At 42.3% G+C, this 8,717-nt stretch overlaps 3 protein-coding genes across 3 annotated transcripts; 2 read left to right on the forward strand and 1 right to left on the reverse strand.

Annotated features, from left to right (window-relative positions):
- The first annotated feature begins 6 nt into the window (after window positions 1-6).
- LOC103140647 (histone H3) lies at window positions 7-474 on the forward strand. The gene has a single exon (XM_007555893.2). The coding sequence runs from the start codon at window positions 19-21 to the stop codon at window positions 427-429; it is 411 nt and encodes a 136-aa protein (XP_007555955.1). The 5' UTR covers window positions 7-18; the 3' UTR covers window positions 430-474.
- Window positions 475-1,034: 560 nt separating this feature from the next.
- LOC103140648 (histone H2B 1/2) lies at window positions 1,035-1,843 on the reverse strand. The gene has a single exon (XM_007555894.2). It carries the CDS (start codon window positions 1,539-1,541, stop codon window positions 1,083-1,085), a length of 459 nt encoding a protein of 152 aa, XP_007555956.2. The 5' UTR covers window positions 1,542-1,843; the 3' UTR covers window positions 1,035-1,082.
- A 2,927-nt stretch (window positions 1,844-4,770) lies between these two features.
- On the forward strand, window positions 4,771-8,098 carry LOC103140676 (scavenger receptor cysteine-rich type 1 protein M130-like). Its single transcript, XM_016673303.1, has 5 exons — window positions 4,771-4,864; window positions 5,491-5,805; window positions 5,898-6,179; window positions 7,197-7,511; window positions 7,600-8,098. The coding sequence occupies exons 1-5, from the start codon at window positions 4,771-4,773 to the stop codon at window positions 7,980-7,982; spliced, it is 1,389 nt and encodes a 462-aa protein (XP_016528789.1). The 3' UTR covers window positions 7,983-8,098.
- Window positions 8,099-8,717: the final 619 nt, after the last annotated feature.

Here is an 8,717-nt window from a genome sequence, read left to right on the forward strand (position 1 = left end):
TGATCAGAGAACAGAAGCATGGCCAGAACCAAGCAGACCGCCCGTAAATCCACCGGAGGCAAAGCCCCCAGGAAGCAGCTGGCCACCAAGGCGGCCAGGAAGAGCGCTCCGGCTACCGGCGGCGTGAAGAAGCCTCACCGTTACAGGCCCGGTACCGTGGCTCTGAGAGAGATCCGTCGCTACCAGAAGTCGACGGAGCTGCTGATCCGCAAGCTGCCCTTCCAGCGTCTGGTCCGAGAGATCGCTCAGGACTTCAAGACCGACCTGCGCTTCCAGAGCTCCGCCGTCATGGCTCTGCAGGAGGCCAGCGAGGCCTACCTGGTGGGTCTGTTCGAGGACACCAACCTGTGCGCCATCCACGCCAAGAGGGTCACCATCATGCCCAAAGACATCCAGCTGGCCCGCCGCATCCGCGGAGAGAGAGCTTAGAGGCTGCAGCTCCAACTAACACACAACGGCTCTTTTAAGAGCCACACACACCTTCATTAAGAGCTCTTCCTGTTGCGTCTTAGACTTAATTTTTTCTGTTTGTACAAATCTAAAAATTTATTCATAAACAAAATAAGCAGTTTTATCCCATACCATCACCACTGCCCATCAAAACAGAATATCCGTAACTTCATTTGTGAATCTTATTTGTCCTGTAGATTTAATTTTTTTGGCCTTCTCAGTTTAAGGTCTTCAGTTTATTTTTGGGCCCCTCTTCATATTAAGCACAGCATGTTCCCAAAACAAAATGGATTTTTACAATTATAGGTTTATCAAAATACTAACTCCAAACACAAGTGGATTAATACCGTCATAAATAGGTTTATTTTGCATACAATGCAGAAATGAACAAGGCTCAAATGTTAACAGAGAATCCATTTTAGATTCATGTTCCTGCAATGTCCATTTCTAGGACATTTTAGTTAAATCCAACTGTAAAGACAGGGGCACACTTCGTAGACCAGGTAAAACTAGTAGGTAATCTGTAAAAACAATATTAAGCTCTAGTACCAACATTAGGAATTAAGGCTCTTCAGATGTAGTGAGTGGCTCTTAAAAGAGCCGTTGGGTTTGTGTGCAAGCAGCAGAGCCGTTTACTTGGAGCTGGTGTACTTGGTAACAGCCTTGGTTCCCTCGGACACGGCGTGCTTGGCCAGCTCACCGGGTAGCAGGAGGCGCACAGCGGTCTGGATCTCCCTGGAGGTGATGGTGGAGCGCTTGTTGTAGTGAGCCAGACGGGAGGCCTCGGAGGCGATGCGCTCAAAGATGTCGTTGACGAAGGAGTTCATGATGCTCATGGCCTTGGAGGAGATCCCGGTGTCGGGGTGGACTTGCTTGAGCACCTTGTAGACGTAGATGGCGTAGCTCTCCTTCCTGGTCCTTCTCTTCTTCTTGCCTCCTTTGCCGGCGGTCTTGGTGACCGCTTTCTTGGAGCCCTTCTTGGGCGCAGACTTTGCGGGTTCGGGCATATTGTCTCTGGAAACTTGCAGCGACGAATGAGCTGCTGAAGAGGAACCGCTGATGTTATACATGCTGTATGGAAATTGAGCCATACCGTCCCGTGGCTGTGATTGGATGAGGCGTTTGAAGCGAAACTACGTGGCTTTTCAAACGTCGCGCGAAGTCGGATAATAGAAGGAGACAGAACGACGGGAACCTGAACAGAAATATAACTTTACAAGGAAACTCCCAGTTCAGCAGAAGTTACATCTGATTTAGTTCATCTACCTGTCACAAAATCATTTCTCGCTTCTTATGTTTATTATTATTATTATTATTATTATTATTATTATTATCTGCATCTGGAATGCAATTTATTCTTACTACTATAACTGAGATGACATCTTGTAAGGATTCAGTATTTCTTCGTAGTGGTTATTAGAACTTCCACTACTTCCTGACAGTTGAGTGTATTTGTGTATGTGTGTGTGTGTGTGTGGGGGGGGGGGGAAAAAAAAATCAAGCTCCTCTGTCTCCTCCTAGTGGTGCTACCGCGATTTGCAGAAATACGCTGCTGCCAGTCAGAAACAACCAAGCAGAGCCAGGAGAAAAACCAGACAGAGAACTTTGTTTTCCTGATTTTTTTTTCTCTCGGAGTAAAAGTTAAATTAAATGTTTGTTCAGAAACCAAATATTTGGGTCACTACATCACAGAGCAGCTCTGTGATGACGATGATGATGATGATGATGATGATGATGATGATGATGATGATGATGATGATGATGATGATATTCTGGAGAGGAAATTTCATATGTGCACATGAGGTAAAAATAACTGTTCAAATCTTATTGTACATCCCTGTACGGAGCCTGTTTGTGGAGCACATAAAAAAAAAGCTACTATACAGAAGCGTAAGGTCACTGCCTTCGACTCTCAGTAGTAATTTACGGCTCCCTTTAAGGACGTACTCAAAATGATTCTGGCTAAATGAATCTGACGGAACATCTCAAGGCTGCTGCTTCTCACGTATCAAACATGAAAGTCTTTGCAGTGCGAGTGCAGCTTTTATCAAGATAGTTGGTCGGGACACGTTTTACAAATGTGGACGTGATCAAATATGATAGTTGAGATAAAATTCAGAAAAAAACAACAACAAAAAACAGAGACCTGTGTGTCGCAAGTGAAATTAATCTGTACATTCGCCGGTTCCCGTAAAAAGACGGCTGAGGGGAAGAGGAGAGCAGATATATTACTGATTTCTTCCGAAGACAAACACATGTGATCAAGGAGCAGACGGAGACATCGCAGCCGGACTCAACATGGGTGACCTGTTGGTGCTGCTGGCGTTGCTGTGGACATCAGGTAGGATCTGCTTCACAAATCAGCTCAAGCATGCAGAGTTGAATGAAGAATTACGCAAACTGCTCAAAAACTCCTGCTTCATGAAGTCTGCGACGGTTTTCATTTTTAAAATTAAAAAAGGACAAAGATTCAATTTGGAATAAATTTAAGGGTTCTGTGTATGAAGCTCATACTGGCAGGATAAAAGTTGGTCAGTTGCAACGAAAGACTAATTAATCTATTTAGAGAAAAGCCCAGAAGACGCAAACTGAGTGAAGTTTGTGCAGCAATAAAATAAAAATAAATAAAAAATTCGTTTGTGCCGCTATCGTTTTCAAATCAAAGTTGGTTTCAATAATTATACATATATAAGTTCGACAACATTTAGAATAAAAACAAGAATATCATGTTTTCTCTAATTTCTCAGAAACTGATAAACACCAAGAATAAACAGATGAATCTGAAGCGTTCCGACTTGGTTTTGAATTTGGACACAGACTCTACACAGCTCCGGATCCTTTGTTTGAGCATTGCATTGTAGAACAGCTCTGTGGTGTACTAATAGTGTGTTATTATATGCAAAGCGCATATGCTAAATAATAATCAAAAAGAATATGCATCAAGTTGCATTGTGGGACTCCAGCACTGTGCCACCCAGACTGTGATCAGCCCAGTATTATAGATCCTGCTAGTCATATACTTCTCAATATTCTACCGTCATCTGAACTAGTCACTCTGGAAGAAATAAAATCCTCAAACTTGTTGCGGTTAAAATAATCTGCTGAACAGCTCCGGTCTGCTGGTCGCCGTGGTGTCAGGCACATAGAGTTTGCAAAGTGATTGCGAGATAAAATTAGTCAGAACATTTCTCAGAAATGTGGATGCGATCAAATCTGATGGTTGGGGGACAAACGAGCAAAAACCTGATGAACGCCCCGCCTCATCCTCCTCGCCCCAGCTCTGTTTGCACTGCTAGGGTTTACAGGGGTAATCAAAGGTGAACCAGCTGCCCACATCGCCCCAGTCAAGCAGATTTGGTCTGAATCAACTGTGCTGGGTATATTTAAGGCTGAAAGGTCAATCAGTCCAACCCAACCTTACACAGGTTAGAAAAAAATGGTGTCACTTATGCTGTGTTTGTGCTGCTAATATTTGTTTGCAATGCTATAATATTGAAAATATTAAAGCAGGTTGATAGAGATCATCAAAGGTCAAAGCTTGGCTGAGGAAGTAACAGAATCCTTTGAATCATATTCATGCATGAATTGATTGGCAACATTACTATTGATGTTCACTAACAGTTTGATTTTCTTGATTTGAAAACCAAACAGAAGCAGTTAGAGTTTCTTTTCTCTCATTTTTATCCAAATATTTTATATCAGACAATCTAAACTAATTCAGAATCCTAACTGGACATAAATATGGTAATTGTAGATAGAGGTATTGATCAATGATATTATTATTTATGTGTCCTTCTAATTCATGTGAAGCACTTTGAACTGCCTTGTTGCTGAAAATGTGCTATATAAATAAAATGACCTCACCTACCAGATATTATTTTATAGACTTATGCTCGCCGTGCTCACCGTTCCAACTCCTGACTTGGTACAGGGGGCCACTTTTCTACCAGGATATTATAAAAAAATTACTTTACTAATGGTTTTTGTTTTATTCTTTCTTTTCCCCGCAGGAGTAAAGGCATTAGAAAAACACGAGTCAAAAGGTAAAAGAACAATAAACAATCACACAAGTGGAATTCTTCTTTCATAGTTTACTTCCTCAGTATTGACTCTTCCTCTTCTTCTTCAGAGGCTGAGTACAGGTTGGTGGGAGGAGCAAGTCGTTGCTCAGGTACACTGGAGCTCAGGCTGGAAGAGTGGAGACCAGTCGCTGCATCTGACTTGATCCTGAGGGACGTGGCTGTCGTCTGTGCACATCTGGGCTGTGGGTCGGCTCTTTCTTTAGAAGAAAAGTTGCAAACGTCGCTAGTGCCGACGTGGATGATCCCACTTAAATGTGTTGAGTCAGGAAAATCTTTGAAGGAGTGTGCTTATCCAGAGAGTTTCATTCTATACCTAGACCTCACCTGTTCAGGTAAGACACTCAAATACAGTATATACTATTGTACTGTATTGTCAGAGGGTTTTGTTGCTATAAGTACAATAATAAAAACTGTTCTCTATTTATTATTGATAGCAGTATTTTTTGTGGGGGAAAAACATTGTTTTTAATTCATATTCCTTTAAGTTCTGTCTTCTTTTCTTTTACATTTTTGGATGATGTTTCGAGAGACGCTTGTCACACACTCCATCAGAAACAAGCTCTTCAGTTGAATGAAATTAATACTGAACGTATTTTCCGTACACCAAGTTTGACTTTTTTTTAATTCTTTTTGTTCAGTAGGGACTTGGGACAAATCTATTGACTTTTTTCGGTTAACAGAAACTCGAAAAAGTGGCTAGAATTTCCTGTGCAGATGTGGCTCCATCTCAAAACGCTTCCGCCCGCTGACTCCCATACAGTCAGGTGGAAGACAAACACAAGGTTGCATTACAGCTAATAAAGCACAGCTCAACAATAAATTAATACAGAATGGATATGGAATCATATTTAGCATTGTTTCTTCAAATTATAATTGTAAAATAAATAGAAATCAATCAATCATAGGCCCAAGTGTTTTGATTCATTTGGCTCTCTTTGATCTGTTCTGATCTCCACAGACTCCGTTAGGCTCCTCAGTGGGACCAGTATGTGTTCAGGCAGACTGGAGGTGAAGTCCCCCCAGTCTGACCAGACATGGTCCTCTGTGTGCGAAGCTGACTTTGACCACAAAGCTGCAGAAGTGGTCTGTAGGGAAGTTGGCTGTGGGCCTCCTGTTGTCCTCCAGGGGGCGCTCTATGGAGAATCGGAGGCTCCAACATGGGCCGAAGCGTTCCAGTGTGCAGGAGATGAAGGTTCTCTCCTGGACTGTAGGAGCTCAGGCTCAGCCAGACACACCTGCTCACCTGGCAGAGCTGTAGGACTCACCTGCTCAGGTAAAACAGGCCCAGGTTTCATGTTCTTCATGTTCGTTCTGGTCAAACTCGGACGTTAACTGTTGCTATTTACTCTTTGATTTTTTGTTCAGAACCTGTCAGGTTAGTGGGAGGAGCCAGCCGCTGTAAAGGTATGCTGGAGCTGAAACATCAGGGAGAGTGGAAACCAGTGAACATCTATGGGATCGGCTACAAGAGAGCGTCTGTTATCTGTGAACACCTTGACTGTGGCTCTGCTGTTTCTATGTGGAGCAAAGGCTCCTCATACACATCCGTATTAGTCATTCGCCCTGACTGCTTTCCTCCTGTCCACGATCTAAGAGGCTGTGTTTCTTTAGAACAACTGTCCGGCATCACTGACGTTTTCTGTTCCGGTAAGCTGAGATCACGTGTTTTCATAATTTGTAGAGTTAGAGAACATTTCCTTCAGTGACAATACTGCAATCAAAGACTGAAGCATTAGCCTGGTTAAAAAAAACAAACAAAAAAAAAACTAGCCCCTTCTCCTGAGGCTCTGGCTTCTCAGCTATTGAGAAACAACTGCTTCCTGGAGGCGCCGACTGTGTTGAAGTCTTTCTGTGGACAGTTCAACGCTATGAAAGCTAACCGGATGTCGCCTGCGCAGAATAGAATAGGAATAGAATATTCTGATTTGATGTATGACAGAGGATACCTTTATCTTACTTCTGACAGAGTGAAAGAACTACATATAAATAGTCTTTTCCACGTTTGTAAACGGGTGAATGTTATACCATATAATGTTATAATAATATATATTTTATAGTTGTATTTCTAATGTAGGCTCTAGTGTCGGATAATCTAAATCAATGTTGGGAAAGAATTAAAACTTTTTAAGATTTACAAAATCTGAGTTAGCCTTCATAGCTGGGCGCTGAACCCCGGTATCACACCGAGCGCTATAAATAATATTAGCTGGCATTTTGCCGGTGGACATAAATGCGGCAAATTCTGAAAATATATAAACAATAATATGCTCACACGTCAGTAGTCCATCGATTTGAACAAAAATATCCTGCAGTGCTGAGGACTCTTCTTCTTTTTTTTTTTTAAAAAAAAAAAAAAATGAAAATTCACACTTTAAGAGCGTCTTCTTCCATTTCACTGTTACGTTGTGCTGGTCCGTCATGTGATTCCAGCTGTGCGGCGTGACAAAAAGTGGAAATATTTCAGGAGTAACAGTACAAAGCACTGCGAGAAATAAAATCCTCACCACTTCATGACGTGCTGGTGAACACATTACAAGTGGGACCCGCCCCCTTTTCTTCTCCACATTCTCCAACGCAAACATAACTTGGTTGAGTGTGAATTTCTAAAATCATTCTTTTTCCATTCAGCAGTCGTCTCTTCTGGATCTGTTCTGATCTCCACAGACTCCGTTAGGCTCCTCAATGGGACCAGTATGTGTTCAGGCAGACTGGAGGTGAAGTCCCCCCAGTCCAACCAGACTTGGTCCTCTGTGTGCGAAGCTGACTTTGACCACAAAGCTGCAGAAGTGGTCTGTTGGGAAATTGGCTGTGGGCCTCCTGTTGTCCTCCAGGGGGCGCTCTATGGAGAATCGGAGGCTCCAACATGGGCCGAAGCGTTCCAGTGTGCAGGAGTTGAAGCTTCTCTCCTGTACTGTAGGAGCTCAGGCTCAGCCAGACACACCTGCTCACCTGGCAGAGCTGTAGGACTCACCTGCTCAGGTAAAACAGGCCCAGGTTTCACGTTCTTCACGTCTGATCTGATTAAACTTTTATTTTGTTTACTGATAACTCACTGCGTTCGGTTCAGAACCTTTCAGGTTAGTGGGTGGAGGAGCCAGCCGCTGTGCAGGTACTCTGGAGGTGAATCATCAGAGAGATTGGACAACAGTGGGAAGTTACAACTTGACCTCAAATGAAGCAGCTTTAATCTGCAAACATCTGGGCTGTGGCAACGCTGGTGCCTTGCAACTACAACGGTTACCAGGCATCGCCAAACAGACTCTGGTCCCTGAATGTGTTTCCTCCGGTTCCCCTCTAAGGGAATGTGTTGCTTCCCAATTCTCCACTCAGTATGTGAATCTTACCTGCTCAGGTAAGATTCACCTGAGCAGCCATCACAACATCATGTGGGAATCTAATAGTGTTGATGTCCTTTTTCAGCCGACCTTCTCCAGAACAATCCCCTCCTAAAGTCTACAGAAGCAGATTTGTTTTTGACGTTTTTCCAAACCTCAATAGAGTACTCATTAACCGACTTATAATAGGTTTATATTGAGCCTGAATGAATCAGAACCTGAAAAACTTTGATCCCATAGTTAGCTACATCTGTGGGACAGAGACGGAGAATTCCAATAATTTTTTTGTAAATACAAACTTCATTTAGATAGTTAAAGAACATACCATGGTCAGGATTGAATTTTTTTATATTACTTTAAAAAATATTCCAACCAAAGGTGGAAAATTTTATACTTTAGATCTTTTTAGGTTGTAGAACATAATGATACTTTGTTCACTGCTGACTGAAGTGGATGAAAGATCATACATTTTTACTTTATTTTGCTTCAGTGAAGCAACAAGATAAAGAAACTGCAATTATGTCTCATTAACAGAAAACCAATGAAATTTACAGCTTCAATTGTTGTCTCTCTTAATTCTTCTGATTTTCACCCCAGAATCAAGACACCCACAAGCAAATACAGAGGGAGAGATAGTCTCTAGTATGAAGATTATCCAGTGTAGATGAGAAGTTTTCTATCTTAAATGAATAGATCCTCCTTTATCATCAACTCACTGGAACACTTGCCACCAAACACACGAGTCACTGGGCAGTTCTTAGATTGTGATATATAGCTTCTTGTCTTTAGGTCTGTTTTCTGAAATCCATTTCCATTTGGGTGTGAGACATAGCAACAACATCTCTCCCTG

Source organism: Poecilia formosa, unplaced genomic scaffold (genome assembly GCF_000485575.1).
Source record: "Poecilia formosa unplaced genomic scaffold, Poecilia_formosa-5.1.2 Scaffold73, whole genome shotgun sequence".
NCBI classification, from domain to species: Eukaryota; Metazoa; Chordata; class Actinopteri; order Cyprinodontiformes; family Poeciliidae; genus Poecilia; species Poecilia formosa.

Coding starts and splice junctions, on each gene's coding strand:
- LOC103140647 (XM_007555893.2), top strand. CDS start 19: ATGGCCAGAACCAAGCAGACCGCCCGTAAATCCACCGGAGGCAAAGCC.
- LOC103140648 (XM_007555894.2), bottom strand. CDS start 1,541: ATGGCTCAATTTCCATACAGCATGTATAACATCAGCGGTTCCTCTTCA.
- LOC103140676 (XM_016673303.1), top strand. CDS start 4,771: ATGATCCCACTTAAATGTGTTGAGTCAGGAAAATCTTTGAAGGAGTGT. Junction 4,865..5,490: donor CCTAGACCTCACCTGTTCAG/GTAAGACACTCA, acceptor TGATCTCCACAG/ACTCCGTTAGGCTCCTCAGT. Junction 7,512..7,599: donor TGTAGGACTCACCTGCTCAG/GTAAAACAGGCC, acceptor CGTTCGGTTCAG/AACCTTTCAGGTTAGTGGGT.